The sequence below is a fragment of the Canis lupus genome, chromosome 29 (assembly GCF_003254725.2).
Source record: "Canis lupus dingo isolate Sandy chromosome 29, ASM325472v2, whole genome shotgun sequence".
Classification (NCBI taxonomy): Eukaryota; Metazoa; Chordata; class Mammalia; order Carnivora; family Canidae; genus Canis; species Canis lupus.
This window is the reverse complement of record NC_064271.1, coordinates 28841542-28868152: the sequence shown is the minus strand read 5'-3', so window position 1 is coordinate 28868152 and position 26611 is coordinate 28841542. Positions and strand designations below refer to the sequence as shown.

General features: G+C 36.3%; 2 protein-coding genes and 1 pseudogene across 2 annotated transcripts; 2 read left to right on the top strand and 1 right to left on the bottom strand.

Moving 5' to 3' along the window:
• Positions 1–376: 376 nt before the first annotated feature.
• LOC112650744 (PRELI domain containing protein 3B-like) lies at positions 377–1135 on the bottom strand (annotated as a pseudogene).
• Positions 1136–4090: 2955 nt separating this feature from the next.
• LOC112650771 (fatty acid-binding protein, adipocyte) lies at positions 4091–8813 on the top strand. Its single transcript, XM_025433634.3, has 4 exons — positions 4091–4249; positions 6683–6855; positions 7441–7542; positions 7998–8813. The coding sequence occupies exons 1-4, from the start codon at positions 4177–4179 to the stop codon at positions 8046–8048; spliced, it is 399 nt and encodes a 132-aa protein (XP_025289419.1). The 5' UTR covers positions 4091–4176; the 3' UTR covers positions 8049–8813.
• Positions 8814–20994: 12181 nt separating this feature from the next.
• Positions 20995–24586, top strand: FABP9 (fatty acid binding protein 9). Its single transcript, XM_025433673.3, has 4 exons — positions 20995–21139; positions 23426–23598; positions 24139–24240; positions 24404–24586. The coding sequence occupies exons 1-4, from the start codon at positions 21067–21069 to the stop codon at positions 24452–24454; spliced, it is 399 nt and encodes a 132-aa protein (XP_025289458.1). The 5' UTR covers positions 20995–21066; the 3' UTR covers positions 24455–24586.
• The last annotated feature ends 2025 nt before the right edge of the window (positions 24587–26611 follow it).

Here is a 26611-nt window from a genome sequence, read left to right as displayed (position 1 = left end):
AAAACACTGGTTTTTAATGGTGGTTTATAGTAGAGCAAGTTATTTTATACAAATTAATATGTCTTTTCAAACTATATAATTTCTCCTTTTAAAGAGCATTCCCTTGTGCAAGCTCCTACAGTTTATCACAGCAGGGTAATTCTATGTATTTAGGTGGCTCTGCTTTGTTCTGAGGTTGATCCAAAGCCAGGTAGAGTCTACAATGCATGAAAAGCTTTACCTTTCTACCTTAAAGGAGATTTAATATGCCAATGTGATTTTCCAAGTACTTTTCAAAAATTGTTCAATTTTCACGAAATACTGGAATCCTCAAAATCAGACAGTCATTTCAAACAATACTACTTTCATTTGATCCCTTTTATTTAGAAACCTCACACCTCTTTGTGTTGATCACAAGTCCCATAGCTTTCCTTCAGCTTATTAAAAACAAACAAACAAAAAAAGCACCTCTACCCAAAATACAGTTTTATTTTTTAAATAACAAATAAATATACTGCCAGTTTGCAGAGACCTGGGGAGTGGATGTGGAGCACTGATTTTCAGCCTCATTTCTCTACAAACCACCATCGGAGTCCTTATGCTCCCTCTCTCCTCCCCACCCCCCCTGAAACAGCCAATCCTTCAACTTCAGCATTTAATTTATGTGTCACCCATTCCATTGCTTCTCGGCCTTCATTAGCATTTGAAGATATCATGCAAGCCATCAGTTCTTCAAGGTAACTCCTGACACTGACTCCCTTCACACGGATTATGGCTTCTTGAGTCAAAACAGTTTTTTTGTGGGTCCTGAGAATGTGGTTTGTATAGGAGTCTCTCATCTACTGAAACCATATTTGTAAATGAAATATTAGTAGATTTAAGTTCCATGGTCTTCCCTACAGCATCAACCACAGAATGTTCCTGCACGTGTGCTTTAGTTGTTGCTGCGCCAATAAGAGATTTCACAATGGAAGGCAGTCCCCACTCTGTGCTAAGTCTATGGCTGTGCGACTTTCCAGAGGGATCTATATGTCTGCCCAACACATCAACTCCAACCACACTTGGGTTTATAGAGTTTGGGTATTTCTGCATTGCAGCTGTCCTAACAGTTTTCCCATGGGTGGTCAAAGATGTGCTCTGAATTCCAGATATTCATGGTGCTGGCAGCCTGCGTGGTGTCTGGCTGGCCCTAGGGGACAAGGAGGCGAAAAAGCCACAATTGCCCCCGCCCCGCCCCTGCAGTCACCCTGTCAGCCATGCACCTCGCACTGAATTTTAATTAAAATTAAGTAAAATTAAAAATTCAACTTCTGATTCATTCTAGCCACATTTCAAGTATTCAGGAACCACATGTGACTAAAGACTACACTATTTGGGCAGCCCATCTTTAAAAAAATGCTTAAATTGCAGTGTTCAAATATACATGAGATGTATTCAAGTATGATAATCATTTCAAAATCTGTCTGAAACAATTTGTTACTAAAAGTAAAGCATCAACATATATTTTGAAAAGTAAACCATTATACAAAGACTGGAGAAAATATTTGCAAAAGATATACCTGATAAAGGACTATTACCCAAAATGCACAAAGAACTCTTAAAACAAACAATAACAATAACAAACAACCCAATTAAAAAATGGGCCCAACACCCTAACAGACACCTAACCAAATAAGACCTACAGATGGTCAATAAGCATATGAAAAGACACTCCACATCATAAGCCATCAGGAAAATGGAAATTGAAACAGCAATGAGATGCTACTCCACACCTATAAGAATAGCCAAAATCCAGATTACTGATAACACCAAATACTAGGGAGGATGCGGAGCAATAGAACTCTCATTCATTGCTGGTGGTAACGCAAAATGGTCCAGCCACTTTGAAAGACAGTTCTGTGGTGCCTTACAAAACGAAACATACTCTTACTGTCATGCTCCTTGGTATTTACCTAATGGACTTGAAAACTTAGGTCTACATGAGAACCTGCGTGTGGATGTTTACAGCAGTTTTATTCATAATTACAAAATCTTGCAAACAATCAAGAAGTCCTTCAGTAGGTGAACGGATAAATAAAACTATAGTATATCTAGACATTGGAATATTTGTCAGTATTAATGAGAAATGAGCCATTATGCCATGAAAAGACATGGAGGAAACTTTTTATTTATTTATTTTTTTTACATAGAGGAAACTTAAATGCATATTACTAAGGAAAAGAAACCAATTTGAAAAGGCCACATACACAACTATTTTCTGAAAAAGGCAAAACTATGGAGACAGTAAGTGGTTGCACAGGTTGGGGGCTTAGGGATGTGGGAAGGCAGAGGACCTCTGAGAGTTCTAAGGGCTGTGAAAATACTCTATGATATTATAATGATGGATACATGTCATTTATACTTTGTCCAAATACACAGAATATACAACATCAAAAGTGAATCCTAACATAAACTATAGACTTTGGGTGATTATGATGTGTCAATGTAGGTTCAACCTTGGTCAAAAATGTGAGTGATGTTGATCATGGGCGAGGTTGTGAATCATGTGAGGGCAGAGGGTACATGAGAAATCTCTATACCTTCCTCTCGATTTTGTTGTAAATCTAAAGCTTCTCTTAAGAAAATCTTTAAAAATTTTTTTTAAAAATAAGAAAAAAAAGAAAATCTTTAAAAAGATAAACCAAAATAAAGCCCAAACAAAAAAAGCAAACCATTATTAACTTAGAACACTGTTAAGTAAAAAAAAAAAAAAAAAAAAAAAAAAAAAAAGAACACTGTTATCACTGTATTAAGATTGACCATTTTTATTTACTTGTTCAATGGGAAACAGCTGAATTTATAATAGCAAGTCTACTGGGAATGGTACGTCACCCACAGGCCATGCATCTATGCGACAGTCCAGAGTGGATGAACATTATTACTGTGCCATTAGCAAATGCAACAATTAAAAATTACCATAGTAACATGACTATATCAGGCCTTTATAGCAGCTTGCTTGGCCACAGAAAAACCTGTCCTTTATAGAATCCTCGGCCTCAAACATTTTTGGGAAGCCCTCAGGATACTTATGTGAGTCTGTGAATCAGTCCCGTGCACTACAGATACTACTCAGTGTCGTACACAGTGTAGTGATCCATCATGATGCAATATTTTTAGTTCTTTTTTCTTTTCTAAAATCTGGGTATGTTCATGGCAGTTTGTTGCACATATGAACATCTTCCAACATTCTGGTATGGGGTAGGAGGAGATTGAAAGACAGGAATACTTTAGAAAAGTAATCTCATGAGTTATTTACTATGTAAAAGAAGGAAATAAAGTGTTGATAGTGTGTGGCCACTATCACTTCTGACCATTTTCAAGTAAAGCAACACCATTTAGATCTGGATAAATTTAGAGCTCATAATAATATATAATAATATAGTTCAGGAACTGGATGGATTTTCTCAGTATGAGGAGCACATTTAGAGCGGGGCCTATTTTTTTAAGGACCCAATACTATGGAAATAAACACTATGTCCTCATTTGGGGAATGGAAAGAGTGTGGTTAAATCATTATTAATGAAACTGACAGATTCCTGATGGACAATTTCTTTTTCATTTGTGCAAAACGTTTGAAATGAGAAACCTGAGGTATTTTAAGATGCCATTATTTATTTTGTTCTAATTGGCAGGTAACCCCCAAGTACTGTCCCAAAGAGCCTTTGCAATTACTGAAGAATTTGTAAGGTAATTCTCATGTTCCTCAATTCAAAAGAACCATGTAATTGTAATTATAATAGAAATTCCAGAAAAGGAGGTCAAAGTTCACCCCAAGATAATTAACCTACTCTACCCTGGGTTAAATATGTATGGAAACAATAGGGACAAATTGAATGCACTGAGCATTAAAACTGTCAAAATAGGAATGTTGAAAATATGTTGTTAATGCTTAAAAATAATTTGTACTCTAAGTCAAATGACCATTTGCCAGGGAGAACCAAAGTTGAGAAATTTCTATTAAAAACATGACTCAGAGGAAAAATTGCAGAGGCTGGTAATGAAGGAAATGATCTGATATTATCCCCAATTGGTTATTCCTAAGATCACATGATCTGGGCATCTTTAAAAGGAAGTTATCTGGGCTCCAGAAGGTCATAACACCTTACAGACCACGGCAGCTTTTTTCTCATCTTGGAGATAATCCTAAAAGCTCATAAAATGTGTGATGCTTTTGTGGGTACCTGGAAACTTAGCTCCAGTGAAAACTTTGATGATTACATGAAAGAAGTGGGTAAGAAAATATGTTGTGGGGTGACTGGATTTATAACTTTTTCTCTGGGGACAAGGGGCTTATGGCTGCTTTATTGGCGAGATACGAAATGCTGCTTTCTATACAGAAGTTATAAAAGTAGCAAGCGAGAATCATTTGTTGGTAGAAACATTCTAGACCAAAGTCACAACTAATGGTGAGCCAATATATACGTTAAAAAAAAAAAAGGTCTACCTGGAATTTTTACAGTCCATAGAAGTGACAAGATTTTATTTCACTGCTAAGCTGGGTATCTTTGTTTTACTTGGCCCTTTGCCTGTTTCTCATTTATTCTCTCTTGCATCTAAAATAAGTAAGACTATATTCCCCATGATTCAAAAATTTCTATTTGAAGCTGAAAATATTATATTTCTCTTTTTAATGTAGCTTTAAAGTAAACATATATTAACCGATTATTTTATTTTCTGTCAATCTGTTAAAATGTGTGATTGTTTTATGGGAGCCAAAATCTTAATTTCAGAAAATATGTTGCTTTAAGGGGTTAAATATTTTTTGACTAGGAATTACGTGGGATGCCATAGGATTGCCAAGTAAGTCAAAGGACAATATTATATACATTATGTACCTTCTCTTTAATAATGGAGGCTTTCAGGCTTTTAGAGTTCTGCTAACACTGCAGGTGTGTTGTGTGAATGTTCCCTGGATAATTACTGTGGTGAAGCAAGAGGGTCCGGAGGTTGGTTCTCACTCAGCTTCTACCTTGAAAGCCCCTCTCCTCACACCCCTCTGCATGATAAGGTTGTATCAATGGGTAACAATTTGAGGAGGGGTTTTTAGAGGGGTTAGGATTCCAATCTATCTCAAGACTTCACCTTTTCCTGAATCATACAGTATATATTTTTTCCTTGTCTGTAAGCACTACTGTTTTCCTTGTTTATAGATTATGGACGTCAGCATCAGTGAGAACTAACTTTCTAGAATATCAACTAGTCATGATTCAAGAAACTAATTAGTACGTGCCGATACAGAGATGTCAGGATTTGAGGCTATTTTGCTATTGATTTTTAGGAACACTTTATGCTTTTTTAACATTTATATTTAAATTCTTGTACCATTGTGTTTTAAAATTATAAAGTACTGATAGTAAGGAAAGACAATAAGATAACTCCTGAAATTAGTTGCTCTAGAGATGACCAGTAGCAGGTAGTACTTTCATCAGTCAAAGAAGGACTGAATAAAGCAAATGGAGAATGTGATTTTTCCCAAGGTCAGCCATTCTGGAATTACACCCGATGCTGCATCCATTCATTATACTGACTCACTGCATGTATTTGAAGTTATATTTTGTAACAGAGCCAGGCCTTGATGAAGCAATATATCTTTCCATGTGCAGCCATTTTTTCAGACAGGGAACTAAATAAGAGCCTCAGCATCGCTTGTTTGGTATACTATTTCTCTCCCTTTTACCTCTATCTAACCTTTGGTATAGACAAATAGTCTGTAGTCAAAGAAGTAGCTTAGATTTATGTACATGTGTTAAGAATTTCAACACGTTGACGACTGCCATAAATTCTGTATAACATATGCAGTGACAGCAAGTTCCCACTGTCTGCATTAAGCTGTAAGCTGTTCACCCCTTACCTTACCTAAGGAAAAAAGTTCCTTTTTTAAAAGACGGATTTGCAACTGAGGTGATTGAGAATCAAAGTATTGATTTTTAAACTTACTCAAATAGTGGTTCTTCAAATTTTGAAGTTTTCAAAATTGACTAGACCCTCTTTAACCTTTCCCACAGTTTATTCTTAGATGGTATGTAGGAAACATTTTGCCTTTTGGAGAAATTAATCAAAATCTTCATTTCATAGTAGAGTAATTTGGAAAAGCCAAGAAAATAGGACTTGGCAGCAAACGTGATGAAATGTGACTTTTGTACACCCAAACAGCATATTTTTAAGTGGAGTAACTCTATGTTGGTTTTAAAATCCTATTGAGAATTCTCTTTGACCATGGATTTTTGTTTTCTAAAAAAGAAAGGTCGAGGTGACCCAAGAGTTTCATGAATTGAGCAAAATGACCATTGCTGCCCTAATGGCTGAGATGGCCAGTTGATTTGCAAGTGCAGTCACTATATATATAAAATCTCTTTTCCAAAATTACCAATGTGTCTCCTGTGGAGTTGTATCTGAAACCAGGAAGGAATTTAGACAGACCTATACTTAATCGTACCATGGGTTTCTTTAAGTATAATCCTGCTCTACTTATCTGCAGCAGCTGTTTAAATGGGGCTTTTAAGAAACTCACTGGTGTCTTTGCCTTTTATGAGCACATACCCACCTATACACACTCACCCACCTATACACATACAAACACAAACACACATACGCTACAGCTGTTTGTTACACATGAAGGAAAATTGTGAACTTGACAGTTTTTTTTTTCTTTTCCCACCCGTAGGAGTGGGCTTCGCCACCAGGAAAGTGGCTGGCATGGCCAAACCCAACATGGTCATCAGTGTAAACGGGGATGTGATCACCATTAAATCAGAAAGCACCTTTAAAAATACCGAGATTTCCTTCAAACTGGGCCAGGAATTTGATGAAGTTACTGCGGATGACAGAAAAGTCAAGGTGAGGAAGAAGAAATTAGAGAAGAATAATAGCATGGTTTCTAAAACACTGCTGACAATAAGAAGCCATTTTGGAAAAAAAAATAAGAAGCCATTTTGTATAAAAGGAGAGAAACTATTCATTACGGGTCAAAGATCCCTGACTTCTAAATTCAAACCATGTTGCCTTTGATATTTAGTTGGTGAATCTTCTCCTTTCTATAAGGCTGTCTTTATTCTTTTAAAAAAGTGATTAACATAATTTATTTGCCACACAATATATAAATTATATGAAGTGAATTAAAATAACATAACAATGTTAGAGAATGCTTATGGAAGAGTGGAAGCAAAAAAAAAAAGATCATCTCAAAATAAATTTATTATCTACATTTTTACAGTATCATTTCAAGTATGTTTTTGTATAATATTCTGATCATAATGCATTATTTGCATGCTATTGTTTTTGACACCCATTTTTATTTTAATATATCCTTATAATTTAGAATGACTAATGACCTCAAAATATTCCTTTATTCAAAAGTGATGTTTTTGGTTTTATTTTCCTCAACCATATACAAATGGTAATCATTTTTAATTATGTTCACAGAGCATCATAACCTTAGATGGAGGTGTCCTGGTACAGGTGCAGAAGTGGGACGGAAAATCAACTACCATAAAGAGAAAACGAGTGGATGATAAACTGGTGGTGGTGAATATCTTCTAGTTGCTTAATTCTAGGCTCTACTGCTAGGTCATCTTATAATCACTATTTTATCTAAAGAAGCAGTTAGTCATGCTTGCTTACCTAGAACAAAAAAGGTGATTCACTGGGATTATGGTTTCACTCTGGCAATTGTCCTTCAAGCTTTTAAGTTCAGTTGACACGTGCTGTGCCTCAAGAAGCATTCTATGACTGCTCTCAGCACACACCATATTGTATGATGCATTTCTCACTCAACTTAAAGATCATAAAGTTCCTGGAGGGGAGGACTTGTGTTTTCTTGGTCTTTATATCTCCCTAACTTATTATAATAACAAGTATATATAGGGGCCCAGAACGAATATTTTCAAATGATACTGTTTCCTTCCCAACATTGAAGGAGACATTAAATAAACCCATAGTTTAGTCCTGTGACTGACCAAGAAATTTTTTTGTGTGTCTAGGAATGTATCATGAAAGGCGTCACTTCTACCAGAATTTATGAGAGAGCATAATCCAAGGGACATCGAGCTGAAGTTTGCATTGAACTCTACAACATTCTGTTGGATGTATTGTCCAAACATGTATTGTTATTTTCTACTAATTAGCAAGCAACCAATTTCCCCCAAATGATCTTATTCAACATGGATATGTTTGTTAAATAAAACCTTTTAGATATAGAAGGTGATGTAATAATTCATTCATTGTGCTGGATCTTTCTTACTCATAATTCAATGAAGGAAATAGAGAATTATATTTTTGCTTTGTTTCTCATGGAAGTAACAGGATTTTTCATGGTAATCCAAGGTAAAAAAAATAAATATTCATGAATTTTCAATTGTTTTAGGTAGGAGATGATAAATTTGTTATGACTGAATATGTCATATTCTAGTCCTTTTGTAGCATGTTTATAGTCAAGTAACTATCTCTCAAAGACCTAAGGTAGTTTTAAACGTAGTGAAGTGGCCCATAGCCAGCTGGGCCAAGCCCTGCCACTTCATACCTTCCTATTCTAGACCCTTGAGAGAATGAGCAGTAATACATGTTGCAGAGCAATATTTCTAGAGTATAACTTTTAATCTGAAAAATTAATGGCAAACCTAAGCTATCTCTGGAGTTTCTCAAAAATTAATGCAAATAATCCCATAATGTTCATTCCAGAAAAGAGATGACAGTTTGTAATGAGTAATGATGCAAATGTTCTTATGGTGGCTTTCAAATTTTTCTTTTTTTGAGGAGTGGAACTTTTTATTAAATAAAATATTGAATATGTTTTGGAACTTTTTATTCAAATAAAATCTCCATGGATTTAAAAACAAACAAACAAAAACGATAATGAGGCCTCCCAGACAGAAATGTGTGTGTGTGTGTGTGTGTGTGTGTGTGTGTGTAAAAGAGAGAGAGAGAGAGATTTCTTCTGCTTTTTGTAGAAGCTTTGAAGCTATTCTAGAAATCACTGTGTGGAGCTCCACCTACATAGACGAACATTTCTAAACTACATACCTATATTTTACAGTCAGCCAGAGTCTGTTAGTGTGCTGCAGTTGCTAGAATTCTGTTTGTGATGTTTCCTTTAAGAATAAGTCCATTATTTTCTGAACACTTGTTTTTTGCACAACACCAAGATATGAAGAGGCCAGAAGAGGTGAAGTCAGCTCCTGATCATAAGAATTTACTTTCTTTGCAAAAACAGAGAATCAGATTCTCAGTTTGGGCTTACTGGAGGATTAAAGAACTCCACAAGAGAAGCCTTATAGGGACCCAGTAAGACAATTCTTCATAAATGAATATTTATTAAGCACTTACTTTGGTCCCAGGCACTTTGCGTGTTTTACTTCATTTATTATCACAGTAATCCTATAAGGTGATTTTAGTATTCCTGTTCACAGATGAGGAAACTGAGGTTTACAGTACAGAAAGCTAACTAGGGAATAAACAGAATCTGAAACTCAAGAAAGCAACCTTGGCTAGGATATAGATCTAGGAGTCCTCAGTATCCAAGTGGTTATTTATTTATTTATTTATTTAAAGATTTATTTATTTATTTATTCCTGACACACACACACACAGAGAGAGAGAGAGAGAGAGAGAGAGGCAGAGACACAGGCAGAGGGAGAAGCAGGCTCCATGCAGGGAGCCCGACGTGGGACTTGATCCTGGGTCTCTAGGATCAGATGTTGGGCTGAAGGCTGCACTAAACCACTGAGCCACCCGGGGCTGCCCCAAGTGGTAATTTAATTCATAAATGGTGATGAGATCATCCAAGGATGAGGGAGAGTTAGAAAAAAGAAAGACTTGAAGGTGATCAAGTGGATGTCCTAGGCACCTCAACTCAACATGTTCTACGCTAAACTTACCATTGCTGCCCTCTTCCTCTCACTCCCTAAAACTTATTGATCATCCTATTTTCCAAAGCTCAGTGAATGCCAGGATGTTTTGTCCAATTTCCCATTCCATAAATATTAAAATCATTATTGAATTTATCTTCTTCCTCACTCCACAGCATCTATTTTATTTTTAAAAAATCATGTTGATTCTATCAACTTAAAATTTCTTTAATGTTTGCTTTCCTCATTTCCATTGCCAATACCACCAAACATTTTTAAAATTACTTCTGGACTCTCCTAATAAATTTTATTTAATTTATTTATAATAGATTTTATTTATCTATTTATGAGAGACACAGAGAGAGAGAGAGAGAGAGAGAGAGAGGCAGAAACAGGCAGAGGGAGAAGCAGGCTCCATGCAGGGAGCCCAAGGTGGGACCCGATCCCAGGTTTCCAGGATCAGGCCCTGGGCTGAAGGCAGTGCTAAACCACTGAGCCACGTGGGCTGCCCAATTTCCCTCTTTTATTCTCAATTCCCTCTTCTCTTTTCCAAGTTCTGTAGACTTCATAAATAATATTTATACATTTATACAATTTATACAATAAAAACCTGACCTGTTCACTCACTGATTAAAAGCTGTAAGTGATGCCCATTGCATCCAGAGAAGGTCCAATCTCCATAGCGTGGCATGCATATTTGTCTTATACTTGCCTTTTCCCAGCTGTGTAGTTTGATCATTGCTCTTATTGTCTTTTCATTCCTGCTTCCACCATACCAAGCAATTTTCATACTTTTTTTTGTCTTAAGTTGTGTGTGTGTGGGGAGGTGGGTTTGTGTGTGGGTGTGTGTGTGTTGGTATGTTCTGCTTCTTTCTGTCTAAAACTCTCCCTTCCCTCATCCCGAAACTTCCTCATCCCTTAATGGTTCCTCTGTGCTAACTTTTTACAAAGTTGCATTAGGCACCACTTCTAATTATGTGTATTTGTGGATCTAGGTATTTTTGAAAATTTACTCTTCAAGTTTACTTATTTTTCAGATTCTGTGGAAGCACTGAGTAAGAAAATTCAGTTCAATGTAAATTTGCTAGATAAGTTAATTTCTTGTTTTTGTATTTTCATAAAACTAAAGCCATAGATACAAGAAACATCTTTGAGTATCAGTTCTCAAATTCATCCTTCTTGAGACTTTGAGGCTCACATAATTTTCCATTGTCTGACATTGCTTCTACCAACATACATACAAAAACATAGAGAAGATTCTACTCTTAAAAGAAGAAAGACAGGGGGCAGCCTGGGGGGCTCAGCGGTTTAGCACCGCTTTCAGCCCAGGGCCTGATCCTGGAGACCCGGGATTGAGTCCCATGTCGGGCTCACGGCATGGAGCCTGCTTCTTCCTCTGCCTGTGTCTCTGCCTCTCTCTCTCTCTCTCATGAATAAATAAATAAAATATTTATAAAAAAAGAAGAAAGGATCAAGTATATACTTCTCAGAAAAACAGATGTGTGGGTATAGAGTCCATCTATATTTCGAAGTAGATAAGAATGTTTCAAAAAGCCATTCACTCAGTCTTCAGAAACTGTGAGATTCAGATGACATGATAGGTCAGCATATCCTTTGTTTTCTCCAATTCCCATCACTACCATCATTGAACTATAATTTCTGCCTTAGAAATACTTCTTCCAAATCCCAAATCAGTACTGGCTTAAATTTTTATTTGAAAATTATGCATAAGTTTTGAAAAGGTGACCTAGCCTATTTAGAATAGTGATTTTCACCCAAGTCATTATTGTGACTTGACCATTGTGTGATATGTCAAAATAAGTTACTACCAATAATAAAGTATACAAAAATTTACAAATTATTTTACTTTTAAAAATAAATGACTTGGGATCCCTGGGTGGCGCAGCGGTTTGGCGCTTGCCTTTGGCTCAGGGCGCGATCCTGGAGACCCGGGATCGAATCCCACGTCGGGCTCCCGGTGCATGGAGCCTGCTTCTCTCTCTGCCTCTCTCTCTCTCTGTGTGACTATCATAAATAAATAAATAAATAAATAAATAAATAAATAAATAAATGACTTAAATTCAATATTATCCTGTAAAATACTTTTTTTTTTTTTTAATTTTTTTTTATTTATTTATGATAGTCACAGAGAGAGAGAGAGAGAGGCAGAGACACAGGCAGAGGGAGAAGCAGGCTCCATGCACCGGGAGCCCGATGTGGGATTTGATCCCGGGTCTCCAGGATCGCGCCCTGGGCCAAAGGCAGGCGCCAAACCGCTGCGCCACCCAGGGATCCCTGTAAAATACTTTTTTAAATAAACATGTTCTTTTATTTGCTTTCTTCAATGGGAAAGAAAGAAGTTATCATCTGCACTTGAGAATTACTCAAGGGTTTGTGAGGCACTTGTGAAAAGTTACCTCTTCAGATGTGTTGCTGCTGAAGGGAAAAGTAGATTTTGAAGTCTTGAGTTGGAACATGTAAGCCTCCATGATGGCTGTCAGGTAGTGATTTTTTTTTTTAATCTTTGGGGTCTAGCTTTTAAGCAGTGTGTTTATAGCACTGCTAGCCAGACTGTACGGATACAGGAAATGGCTGAGTGAAGGAGTAAGGCACAGCACTTAGCTAGCTTATCAATGAACATCTCTCTAATTAGATGTGAAAAACACAATATTGACCTTACATCTAATTATGGATCCATCCATTTATTCATACATCAGCTGTATCCCAACGCAGGATACAATAAAAGGATTCAGAGTCAAACAAACAGAAAATTGTAGGCAACAGGAAAAAAAAATCAGTCATTGAGAGCATTTCAAGGGCAAGGATTGTGTCAGATTTGTAGCGAGATCCCCAGACCCTGGCATAGTGAACAGGGGAGTTAGAGCTTAATAAACGATTCTTGAATGAGTAAGTTAACTATCTTCTTTGCGTTAGGTGTGGTATGGAACACAGAAAGAATGGTAGCCCATATTCATATTCTTAATGTAGCAGAGAAATAGCATGAATACCATCACATTACCTCAGAAAATTGTCCTGATATTCCCTCTCTTCCTCTATCCTTATCCCCGAAATCTAGGAAAGGTTAAAACTTTCTTCTCCATGAACACAGAAAAGTGTGTGTGTTCTTAGTATAACAAGATATTACTACATTTCCCATTTCCCATTACTTCTTTCCCATTCACTAGGTTATCACTGCTTCTAGAGCAAGTCACTTACATGTATACCCAGAATCTAGCATAGTGCCTAAAACATGGTAATCCCTCAGTAATTTTAACAGAATGAATTAAGATGCAATGTAGGGAAAGAAATGGATTATACACTAAATTATGTGGTATATTCTATGGACCAACATGTGTTGGAGTAGTCAGAGTTTTCAACATAGAAGATGTATTTGAGTTAGGCCATGAAAGATAACTGTCATTAATTGCTTATTAATTAGTTTTATGATAGAATAACTTGGCAAATACCAAGCAGATTTTCTATGTTTTTCAAGTTTAGTTGGCATAAATTCAAATTAGAATTAGTTATAACATTAGGATGTTAAATGTAATCCCCATGGAAATAAAAAAGAAACTAGTTATAGAAAACAACAAAAGGAAAAAATAAACAACTAAAGGAAATGAGAAAGGAATTTTAGTGTTTCACTACAAAAAAACAACTAAACAAAAAAGAAAATAGTAATGCAGGAAATGAGGGGGAAAAAACTACAAAGCACATGGAAAACAGTAAAATGACAGAAATAAATCCCTCCTTATCAGTAATTGTTTAAATGTAAATGGAGTAAGCACTCCAATCAAAGACAGAGGTTGGCAGAAAGAATGAAAAAACATAATCTAACCATATGCTACCTATAAGAAACTAACTTTAGATTCAAAGATCGAAGCTGAAAGTCAAAGGATAGAAAAGGATATTCCATGCAAATAGTAACCAAAAGAGAGCAGAGGTGGCCATACTAATAACGGACAAAATAGGCTTATATATTAATGAAAATTTCAATACAGCAAGAATATATAATAATTATAAACATTTATCTAGTAACAGACCATCAAAATATATTAAGCAAAAAATGACAATTTTTATGTCTCAATAAAAAATACTTGCCAGAATTAAAGGGAGAAATAGACAATTCTACAATAATACTTGGAGAATTCAAATCTCTCTCAATAAGGGATAGAATAACCAGATAGAACATATGTAAGGAAATAGCAAACTTGAAAAACACAATAAACCAACTAAATCTAACAGATATGTATAGAACACTCAACCTAACAACCAGCATACATATTCTTCTCAAGTGTACATGGAACATTCTCCATGATAGAAAGAATACAAATTAAGTCTCAATAAATTTAAAAAGATAGAGATATAAAATGTCTTCTTTAGACAAATGGGATGAAGTAAGAAATCAGTAACAGAAAAAATGGAAAATTCACAAATTTGTGGAAGTTAAACAACAACCAATGAATCACAGAAAAAAATAACAAGAGGAATTAGAAAACACTTGGAAATGAATGAAAACTGAAACACAACATCAAAACTTATGGGATGCAGTGAAAATAATGCTAAGTGGGAAATTTATAGTCACAAATACTATTATTAAAAGAGGAGAAGAAAAAAAGAGAGGAGTTTTTAAATCCACAACCTAACTTTACAACTCAAGAAACTTGAAAAACAAGAAAAACTGAGCCCAAAGCTAGCAGAAGGAAATAATAAAAATCAGAGCAGAGATGAATGTAATAGGAAATAGAAAAAATGAGAGAGAAAAATCAATCAAACCAAAATTTGGTTCTTCAAAAGATCAGCAAAATTGACAAATCTTTAGTTAGATGGACTAAGAAAAAAAGAAGGCTCAAATTACTAAGTCAGAAATGAAACTAGAGACATTACTACTGATTCTACAGAAATAGAAAGGATTAGAGAACTCTGTTGTACATCAACAAATAGGATAACCTAGATCAAAGGAACAAATTCCTAGAAATACAAAACCTACTAAGACTAAACCATGAAAGAAATAGCAAATCTGAATGAATAGATCTGTAACTAGTAAGGAGACTGAATCAGTAACCAAATATCTGATAAAGAAAAGTCCCAGGGTTAATGTTTTCACTGGTGAACTCTACCAAATTAAAGTAGAACTAATGCCGATCCTTCTCAAAATCTTCCACAAAAACAAAAAACAAAAAACAAAAAACCTAACTAGAGAAAAAGGAAGACTGTCTAATTCATTTTATGAAGCCATGTAACCCAGATTCTAACTTCAAAGACACTTGAAGAAAAAAACGTTAGAAAGGGCTATTTACAGCCATATAAATTTTGAGGCAAAAGTCCTCAACAATATGCTAGCAAACAGAATTCAGCAGTGTGTTAAAATGATTATACACCATGACTAATTGGAATTTATTCTGGGAATGCAAACATGGTTCAACATACAAAAATCAGTCAATCTAATATACTGCATTATCACAAGGAAGGGGGAAAAACTATATGGTCATCTCAAATGATACAGAGAGTGCATTTGACAAAATTCAATACTTTTTCATGTGAAAACATTCTATGGACTAGGAATAGTAGGAAACTACCTTAGCATAACAAAAACCAAATATGAAAACCCCACATTGAACATTAGACTCAATAGCAAAACTAAAAGTTCTTCCTCTAGGGGATCCCTGGGTGGTGCAGCGGTTTAGCGCCTGCCTTTGGCCCAGGGCGCGATCCTGGAGACCCGGGATCGAATCCCACATCGGGCTCCCGGTGCAGGGAGCCTGCTTCTCCCTCTGCCTGTGTCTCTGCCTCTCTCTCTCTATAACCAAGAATGAGACAGCTTCTTCCATTTCTACTTAATATGTTACTAGAAGTACTAGTCAAAGTAATTGTGCAATGAAAAAAAAAAAGGCATCCAAGCTGAAAAAGAAGTAAAATTATTTCTGTTCACAGATGGTATGATTTTATATAAAGAAAATCCTAGAGATTCCACACACCTGAAACAAACCAATTAGAATAAATGAATTCAGCAAAGCAGCAGGATACAACATCAACACACAAAAAGTAGTTGTGTTTCTATACACTAACGCTGAACAACCTGAGAAGTAAATTAAAAAAACATTTCCGTTTACAATAGCAGCAAAAAATAAAATACGTAGGAATTAACATAATTAATTTAACTTAATTAAAGGAATTAACTTTTGGTTAACAGATTTGTGCAATGAAAACTCCAAAACATTTCTAAAAGAAATTTTTAGAACACATAGATAAATGGAAAGATATCCCATATTTATAGACTGGAAGACTTAATATTGTTAAGATGTCAATACCATTCAAAGCTATCTACAGAAGTAATGGAATCCCCATCAAAATCCCAATGACATTTTTTGCAGAAATAGAAAACCCATTCTAAAATTCATATGGAATCTAAAGGGATCACAAAGAGCCAATTCTGAAAAATAAAAATAAAATTGGATTACTCATATTTCCTGATTTTAAAACTTACTACAAAGCTACTATAATCAGAATAGTGTAGTACTGGCATAAAGACAGACATATATGGACTAGAATAGAGAGTCCAGAAATTTTTTTTTTTTGAGAGTCCAGAAATTAACCCTCACATACATGGTCATATAATTTTCAATGAATGTGCCAAGACTAATTAATGGGTAAAGGACGGTGTTCAACATATGGTGCTGGAAAAATTGGATATCACATGCAAAAGAATGAAGTTGAACCATTACCATATGCAAAAATGAACTCAAATGGATCCATGACCTAAATGTAAGACCTGAAACCATAAAATTTTTAGAAGAAAATATAGAGTAAAAACTTCATGACACTGGATTTGGCAATGATTTCTTGAATACAAACCAATGTCACAGGCAACAACAAATTGGACTTCATGAAAATTAAAAATCTGTGTCTATCTATTGTGTTGATATACTAACAACAGAGTAAAAAGTCAATTCACAGAATGGGAAAAATATTTGGAAATCATATCTCTGATAAGGAATTAATATCCAGAATATAGAGAGAGTGCCTAAAACTCAATAGTAAATAAAACTAACAGCCTGATTAAAAAATGGGCAAAAGACTTGAAAAGACATTTTTCTTAAGAAGATATACAAATGTCCAATAAGTACATGAAGAGATATCCAATACTGCCAATCATTAGTGATTATGAAAATCAAAATTACAATGAGATACTACGTCACATCTATTAAAATGGCTACTATTAAAAAAACAAACCAGAGGTGCCTGGGTGGCTCAGTCAATTGGGAGGCTGACTCTTGGTTTAGGTTCAGGTCATGATCGGAGGGTCCTGATTTTGAGCTCCTTGCTCACAAACAGGAGTCGGCTTGGGGATTCTCTATCTCCCTCTTCCTCTGCCCCTCCCCCTATTTGCTCTCTTTCTCTCTAAAATAAATTTTAGAATCTTTAAAAACTACAAATAATGTGTTGGTAAAGATGTTGAGAAATTGGAACCCTTGTGTACCATCGGTCAGAAGGTAAAATGTTTTCCTGCTGTAGAAAACAGTATGGTAGTTCCTCAAAAAATTAAAAATGTAATTACTATGTGGTCCAGCAATTCTACTTCTGAGTATTTACCCCTAAAATTGAAAGCAGGGTCTCAAAGAGATATTTGTGCACCCATATTCATAGCAATAGTACTCACAATAACTAAAATTTAGAAGCAATTCAAGGTCCACTGACAGATGGATAAGCAAGACGTTGTACTTACATACAAATGGAATATTAATAAGTATTAAAAAGGAAGGAAATTCTGACATGGTACAACCTGGATGAAATTTAAGGAATTTATGCTAAGTGAAATGTGCCAGTCACACACACACAAAACAAATACTATATGATTCCACTTATCTGAGGTGCTTAGAGTAGTCAAAATCATAGAGACAGGAAGTAGAATAGTGGTTGCCAGAGGCTGGGTGAAAGGGAAAATCACGTTATTGTTTAGTAGGTATAGAGTTTCAGTTTTGCAAGACGAAAAGAGTTCTGGAAATAGATGGTGGTCAATGGCTGTGTAAAAATATGAATGTAATGCCGCCGAACTGTACATTTAAAAATGTTTAAGATAGTTAATTTTGTGAAACATGTATTTTACAATAAAAAGTTTGAAAATAAATCTAATGTGGCTCCAGCTAAAATAGTATATGTACAGAAATAAATTACCAGACATACTTCTGAATACTTTTGTAGCTACTGATATATTTTCATTTTTACCACTATTTCTCGCCAGTGGAGAATGTGGCTCCTCAAACATCAAACTTTATTAAAAACTACTTAATATCTAAACTATCACAAGAAAAAGTTCATATAGAAAATGAGATATTGGAGAAACATATAAAAATGAGATAATGGAGAAACAGACATTGTAATTGTCATGAAAACAAGATGTCTAACTGTTCCATACCAAATTATTGTATTCTAGCTCCTTTGCTAGGATTAGCAATTAAGAACATTCTCAGTTGAAAATTTTTTTACTTGAGGGAATGGTGTTTTTTGTTTTGTTTTGTGTTTATGATCAGACAAAAAAAAAAAAATGCCAAAGGCTAGTGGTGGTAGCACTTACTTTGTTGGGAAGAGACTCCTTGTATGGTAATAAGAGACATAGAGCAAAGAAGGAATCTGAGAATCCCCCTACTGTCTGATGATGGTAATAAAAGACCTATCATGTGAGCAGGTTGGACCAATGTATTACAAGCTTGCCTAGAGTCACTGTTGGAGAGATTGAGATCAGAAAAAGGGAACTGTCAATTAAAATGAAACAAACCTGTTTATTCCTTTTGTCAATCATTCGTAAAACATTCATTGACCATCTACCCTATAGCAGACACTGTCTTTGGGATATGGAGAGGAGTAAGGAATGTTTTTTGTGCTTGATGCACTTGTAAAATAATTCCGGGGACAAGTTGGAAAATAACTACTTGCAATACTATAAGAAATGTTCTCTAATATTTTTCTGTGAAAGTATAACTGTACTACATACTAGGGATCAATTAGCTCTGAACAGTTTCACAGAGAAGAAGATGTTTGAGTCGGACCTGGAAAGATGGGAGTTGCTGTGCATGAGGCCAGTGTCATATACGTGTGATTGGTTTTTTGAGCATCCAAATCAATCATTTAAGTAAAGCTATTTGCTAAGGCCTATCGATGACAAAGGCTTAAGATGCAAGTAATGAAAACTCAGACATGCAACTGTTTCAATAATAATGAAATTCAGTAATTTACATATTCAAAATTCCAGAAATAAAATGGTCTTAGTTCTTCCCCACTTCCCACTCTGCCATCCTCAGTTTTGGCTTCATCTTTGACTTGGTAGCACAATGGCTGCAGCCGTCCTAAGTTATACAGAAAAGCAAAATGTGCAGAGGAGAAGAGGAACCATCCTTTGGCCTTTCTCTTAGGGCTAAGGGAATTTTATGGAGGCCAGAAATTTTGCTTTCTCATTTGTCTCATGGGACAACTGAGTTCTCAATGGACCACAGGGTTGATTTCTGAATCAGTCAATGGAAGGGAAATTGGGACAAGGATGATTATGCTAATGCCACACTACCCCACCGGCAGACACAGAGAGCCATGGTGGCTTGCTATCTTTCAAGCAGAGAATGTAAATACTCATCTAGAACCAGTAAAGCAAGATATGATCTGTTCCTTATTTGAACATCACCTCTGAGTATACTTTCAACCGTTAAGGCATGTATTTTGGGGAGAGGTCTCAGTTTCCTGAAACTGATTCTAGGGTTTTTGCTTCCCTTGTTTTGCCCTCCAGGTATTTTAGTAACTATTGTATTTATAAAGATACTGCATTATAGGGGCACCTGGGTGGCCAGTGGTTGAGTATCTGCCTTCAGCTCAGGTCATGATCCTGGGGTCCTGGGATTGAGTCCCACATGGGGCTCCCCACGGGGAGCCCACTTCTCCCTCTGCTTATGTCTCTGCCTCTCTCTTGTCTCTCATGAATAAATAAAATCTTAAAATAAAAAGACATTGCATTATAAATCCCTTCTTTATATGTTATCATCAAAAGAAATTCCCTACCCCACTTAGGTGATAATGTTATGGTGCCAAAGCATCAACCTCTTTTTAAATTTGTTTTTTTTTTTTCACAGATGACTTAAATAAATATTTCTTTGAATTGAAGAAATATTTGACACAAGCAGAATATAGGATGAATATCCTTCTTTTGGTGCCTGATTTTTCAGCTTTCTTCAAAACAACTGGAATTCAAAACTGAGATGTAAATCTAGAGCCACGGAATCTAATCCTTCTCAGTGAAGGCAAAATTGCAAAGTCCATATTACGTGGGTTACCAAAGATGACTTTAAAAGTAATTGTACAGAGATTTAAATTCTACTGCCTTGTCTTTTAGAATGTAGATATCAAGATACCCTTTGTCTCTCTAAAACTTCCCCTCACAATTTCAAGTGGTATCTTTTTTTTTTTTCAAGTGGTATCTTAATATCACAATTACTTTGGAAGCCTGAAAGATGAATTTTCCAAGCATTAGCTCCACCTCCTTTTTAGGACTTAAGTCACAAAACACGATTCAATGGTAATTGTTACCTTTGTTCCCAGTGGGCAATTACTCTTGATGAACAGTAATGATAATATTAATAATACTCTATACCTCACTCCAAGCAACTGAAGACACTTCAGTTACATTAACTAATATCAATTCATCAACCCTGCAAGGAAGGGAGGGGAGGATATTATTTTAATGAAGAGTATACTCTGGCACCATGACGTGTCCAAACAAAAAACAGCTGAGGTGGACCAAGCAAGGATGTGCTTCTATTATCAGGTGGGAAAACCATCTTAGTCAGGTGTTTATTGGACACTTGTTGGGATCTTCCTTTAGAGTTGACTCAACATTCAAATTTCAAAGGGCTGATGTATTGAAAATTGTCTCCATTCCACAAATAATATTTAGCAGGTGACTTGGGGGTGTAAATCTCTTTCTTAGAAGCTGTAATCATTGACTTAAATTCAACTTTACACGTTGATTTTCTGTTTCTTAATTTGGAGGTAAATAAAATGAGTCATGCTGGTACCTAGACTCTTTGGTCTTGCTGCTGCCCATTGGTCATTCCAGAAAAGTCACATGATGAAGACGCCTTTTAAATTAAGGTACCGGTAGCACAGCGTTCCCTGTTTCTTTGGCTTTTGGTTGTGAGTGCCTCTTCTCAGCAAGCTTTCCACCATGATTGAGCCCTTCTTGGGAACCTGGAAGCTGGTCTCCAGTGAAAACTTTGAGGAATACTTGAAACAACTGGGTAAGAAATACCATTATGAGATTTGGGAACTGGCGACACATTTTGTGATGTGGTTAGGTTTGCATTTTACAATGAATTTTCCTACAGATCTCTTTTTTGTGTTTGGAGGAAATAGTCTATAAGATTAACAAAGTTTATGTATCTGTTTTTGATTTTTTTTGTTACTAGCAATAATTTTTGGAATACAAAAATTATTCACAGATACTTCCTTCTAGTCATTATCCATATATTTAAGTCCATTTATTCTGTTTGAAAGTATCATCCTAAGCCCTAGAGTTTCTCTCTAGCTTCATCATTTCAACTAATAGTATTTCCTAGCTTCAAATTTATAGATGGTAATAATATCTATAATTAAATTCATCAGCTAAATTTGTTTCAAGGTTTGCTTTAAGTTATAACTTCAAAAGAGCAATAGCAACAAATGAAACTTCCAGTTGGTTAATATTTAGACTCTTCATACATATAGTGATATTTTAAAAATATTTGGAAGAATTTCTATTTTTTTATTGAAGAAATGTAACATTTTTACTCATCAAATGTCTCACCACTGGATATTTCTCAGAAATACAAACCCTATTCATCCTTTAGCTCCATCCTCAAGTTGAATAAATATCAATTAAAATGGTTCAGGGCCATAACAACTCAACTATTGTCACTAATGGTAGAAGAATGGTAATTATTTAATATTTGATCACGTATTTTTAAATATTTAATTAAGAGAAGTCTTCCTTGCAATAATAAACTGTATATAAAGCCAAGAATTTTTTTAACTTTATTTTCTTCTTTAATTTGGCTGAGCTGATCAATGCATAATAAGTCAGTGTGTACATAATGTAATGTTTGTCCCTTTTTCACGCTCAGTATCAACTTTCTCAGGGAGCTAGAGAACATATTTAAGAACATGTTTCCCTGTTTCTGCATGGATTCAGACTCACCTGTTTTGAGTTTAAATTTGGGGGCATCTAAGGAACTTTGGGCTTATGGCAAGAGTAGCACTTGTTTTGATTGGGAACTGGACTTTGGCAGAGAATAATAGCTGAGCATCCACTGTGTGCCATTGCCATGCTAAGTCTTTTCACTTCATCTCCTAGCACATGTAGGAGGCAAGTACTATAGTTATCCATGATCTGCTACTGAGAAATATAAAGGTTAGAGGAAGGAAAGTACATGCCTGGGCTCACAGGTACAAAGCTTGCATTGTAACCACCCCACTCTTCTCTCTTCTGTGATCCACAGCTGACACTGCTTCTCTGAAGTCAGATGTGTCTTATCGATTCCACAATCTAAATGTGAAACCAAGTTCAATATTGATAATGAGAGAGAGGACTCAGCTCTTCTGTGTACCTATTATAGGAATCAAGTTTGACAATGGTCATTCCTCAATCTGGCCAGGCTCTTAGCCAAATTGTCTAGTTTGCATATTTCCTCTTTACTTGGCCAGATCTAAATGTAATCTGCAAATAAGAGAGGAGCTTGAACTTCATTTTTTTTTAAAGGATTTTATTTACTTATTTATTTGAGAGAGAGAGAGAGAGCAGAGAAAAAGGCAGAGGGAAGGGCAGAGGGAGAGAGAGATTGAGAATCTGAAGCAGATGCGCCAAACAGGGACCTGATTCAGGGCTTAATCCCATGACCCTGAGATCATGACCTGAGCTGAAATCAGGTCAGATACCCAACTGAGCTAATCCAGATGCCCCTGAGCTGGAACTTCATTAAGTCATTATCTTTCAGAGTAGTTTATATAAACTGAAAATTGTATTTCTTGTTTTGCTTTTTTTAAGTGTGCTAAAATTCTTAGACAATTAGAAAACCCATGTTTAAATCTCAGCTATGCTACTTACCAGACACATCACCTACAATAAGCCTTTCTGCTTCTCTGGGACACTGTGTACTCATCTCTAAAATAAAGATAATAAAAAAAAATAAAGATAATAACACCCTCTGCACTACTGTTGTAACACTTCCCCAACTAAAGCATGAGTTTTGATCCCCTGAAAAGCACCACACAGATACATATTTTAGATGAAGCATGAGTCTGGAAGATTTTAGACAAGATACAATAGCCTCAAAAAGTGAATTGAGCTTTTCAAAATGTCAAGTGTAACCACTAGATAGACCTTCTGAATGGGCTTGTTTGGCTCAACCCAGCTATCATAGTGAGCACTGAAAAAATTATGACACATTACCCAAAACCTGAACGGAGGAAATATATATTCTTTTTAAATTGCTTTCCAAAATAGTTGTTAGCACTTCCTAAATGTCTTATGAAGGCACACTGCCTTACAGGAATGAATGCAGCAGCCCGGAACCTGGCAGGGTTAGCGAAGCCAAGAATCAGCATAAGTGCCAATGGGGATGAAGTGAACATCAAAACAGAAAGTTCCTTCAAAAACACTGAGATCTCCTTCAAACTGGGAGAAGAATTTGAGGAAATCACAGCAGACAACCGGAAAGTAAAGGTAAAAACTAAGTCTTCTTGGTTTTCCACAATCCAGAAAAAAACAGAAGGTGGCTGAGCATGGTTCATTCGTACCTAGTCTGATTAATTACCAAGTCAGTTTGGGCTTGTTTTGTTCATGTCTCTAAAGTCAATCCCTTTGCAAATTATTCTGATGGTTCACAGGGCCAAAAACTTTGACAAGTTTTCACTTTTTTCTGATCCCTCTTTGTCACTGTATAAAAAAGCATATAGAAGAGAACAATTATTCACAAACAGTTTAGGTATTGTTCGTCTGTGGAAGGAGAGCATTAATTGAATAATCTCTTGAGACTTCTCTAGTTTGTCATATTTAAATTAAGTGATTTTAATCAGTATTTAATAACATAATATTTAATAATAAATATTTTAATATTAAATCAAATAAATTATGACAAGAGCTGAGGAGGGATTATGGGGGGAAAGAATGTCAAAATAGAAATGAAAAAGTAGATGTCTAGTCTTCTGTAGGTTAGAGTGTCATGAATTGTTATTTTTAACTGATTCCTTTATGCATTTATAGAGCATCATAACATTAACCAGTGGTTCAATGATTCACGTCCAAAAATGGCTTGGCAAAGAGACAACAATCAAAAGACAAATTGTAGATGGGAAAATGGTAGTGGTGAGTTTTCTATAAATTGAATTTTTTAGATACTCCTATTTGACGCATGCTTCTCAAGTTAACTGAGTTGTTTTGCATTCTGAATGGAGAGTCTGGGGAAGGAGGGACAGAGCAAGTTTAACTTGTCATCCACCAACTCTAATAGATCCCTTTCTGCTTTTAGGAATATAGCATGAATAAGACTGTCAGCACTCGAATTTATGAAAAGGTCTGAAGAAAGTATCTGCATAATGGAAACTTGTTCACTAATAGGACGCTGGGGCATGAAGAAGACACATCTCAGGGCCAGCAATTTAAAAAATTGTTTAACATAAATTTGCTCAATAAAACCAACAAATTAAGTGCAGTTTTGAAGCTGTGTGACAGTGAGGGCTGGGGACAAACTGATTAACTGGTGAGGTGAGAAGCTTCTTGCTTGTGGTATGATTAGAAGAGCACCAAAGGCCCCCTGAGCCTCTGTCCTCCTGCCTTCCCTAGTCCTTGAGTTCTGTTCGGCAGACCTGTTCCATTTAGGTTAAGACATTCAGTCAAAGGACCGCTCTGTGGAAATTCCTGTGACCCACAGAGGAGGTAGTGCACTGGAGATACGATTGTTGGAAACTACTTTGGGTAGCACAGATACTGAAAACCCACACTGCTGGCTTTTTGTTTTTACAGAGGGAGGAGGCTCTGCTTAAAGTAGTTATGATTGATGGAACACAAAACAGAGCCTGAACCTCATAACCTGTGGTTGAACTCTTATAGAAGAACATTTAAAGCAATTATTGTCTTACTTATCGATAAGCCCACTTGAAATAATCAGGCTAGTACATCTGCCCTCACTGTTGACAGCTTAGTCTTTGCAGAATGATATTATGTTACATGCCAGGCCTGAATTTCTCAATGCTTTCTATATATAATTGTTAGAGCTACACAAAGTCCCTTCATAATTTCATGAAGGGCTGTTGCTAGGAAGTACTCTCAGGGCTTAGAGCAAAACAGAGTAGTACAGGTAAAATTTAAGCGGAAAGCCTGAAAACCCTAGAGGAGGAAAAAGGGAAAGGGCAAGAATTATGTAAATATCATATTGCGCCTTAAGTTTAAAAAAATAGATAGTAGTTGATCAAAAATAAATTCTGAGAGTTATGTTTCATATGTGCTAAAGTAGAATGTCCATGTAGCTTGTTGTCTACAGCCGAAAGGGGCTGTATTAGTAATTACACTTGGACAGCAGGTGTGAATGGGGTCTGGGGTCTGCCCTAGGCTCCTTCCTAAGGATGAAATTGCAAGGTAATATACAAAAGCACCTGGCCTGGGGCTGGGGCAAGAACTGAATGGAGGAAAGGAAGGAGGCCAAAGAAGGGAACTAGGATTGTCATATTAAAACCAGAAGCATACAGCTGTGCACCTGAAATGATGGACTTGCTGGTGGCCGCACAGCTGCTGGATGTGGGCAGTGACACTCATTCCCATAGGACTTGTGCCCACCCTTCCTCAAGTGTGTACAAAATATGGCCACGCTTGCCCTCCAGAAGTCAAAGAGACTCTCAGCCCCCAAGGTGTCCTTGCACAAAGAGGAACATGGGCCAATGGTTCATTTGTCAGAGGACAGTCTCTGCAAGGTGAACACAGATGACTGTCAGCCACTTTAGCAATGCCTGCAGCAGAGGTTGAAGGGTTCCTCTCAATCATCAGGAAGAAGATACTACTCTAAAAAGCACTAGGCAGTTAATGATTTACATCTTTGGGTTTATAGGATGCCTAGGTGGCTCAATTGGTTAAGCCTGAGCCTTTGGCTCAGGTCATTGAGCCCTGATGGAGCCTCGTGTGGGAGTCTGCTTCTCCTTCTGCCCCTCTCCCTGCCTGTGCTCTCTCTCTCTCATAAACAAACAAACAAACAAACAAACAAACAAACTCTTAAAAAAAATCTTTGGGCACACCTGGGTTGCTCAGTGGGGCGTGTCTGCCTTTGGTTCAGGTTGTGATCCCAGGGTCTTGGGATCGAGTTCCACATCTGGCTCCCATGCATCAGAGAGCCTGCTTCTCCCTCTGCCTATGTCTCTGCCTTTCTCTGTGTGTTTCTCATGAATAAATAAAATCTTAAAAACATCTTTGGACTCACAGAGGCATAATTAAGACAAGAATTAATATAGTTCTGAATTTTCAAGACATTTCTTTTCCCTTTATGCTATAGATCAAAGTACAAAGAGCCTAGATGAACCAAAAGCCTGATTCTTTAGTAGGTAGAATCAAACATGCTGCTCCTGAGGAAGTCATTCACTTAACAAATTCTTACTCTGACAACCGTTCAAAACCATGGTAGGTGCTAGAACAGAGCAACATGTTAGGGATGGAGTTCACAACTTTTGATGTCACAAGTAGCCCAGCATCT

What these genes read in the sequence shown, in the direction of transcription:
- LOC112650771 (XM_025433634.3), top strand. Translation starts at nt 4,177, where the DNA reads ATGTGTGATGCTTTTGTGGGTACCTGGAAACTTAGCTCCAGTGAAAAC. An exon ending in TGATTACATGAAAGAAGTGG is followed by an intron (nt 4,250 to 6,682) that starts GTAAGAAAATAT and finishes TCCCACCCGTAG; the next exon opens with GAGTGGGCTTCGCCACCAGG. An exon ending in TGGATGATAAACTGGTGGTG is followed by an intron (nt 7,543 to 7,997) that starts GTGAATATCTTC and finishes TTGTGTGTCTAG; the next exon opens with GAATGTATCATGAAAGGCGT.
- FABP9 (XM_025433673.3), top strand. Translation starts at nt 21,067, where the DNA reads ATGATTGAGCCCTTCTTGGGAACCTGGAAGCTGGTCTCCAGTGAAAAC. An exon ending in GGAATACTTGAAACAACTGG is followed by an intron (nt 21,140 to 23,425) that starts GTAAGAAATACC and finishes ACTGCCTTACAG; the next exon opens with GAATGAATGCAGCAGCCCGG. An exon ending in TAGATGGGAAAATGGTAGTG is followed by an intron (nt 24,241 to 24,403) that starts GTGAGTTTTCTA and finishes TTCTGCTTTTAG; the next exon opens with GAATATAGCATGAATAAGAC.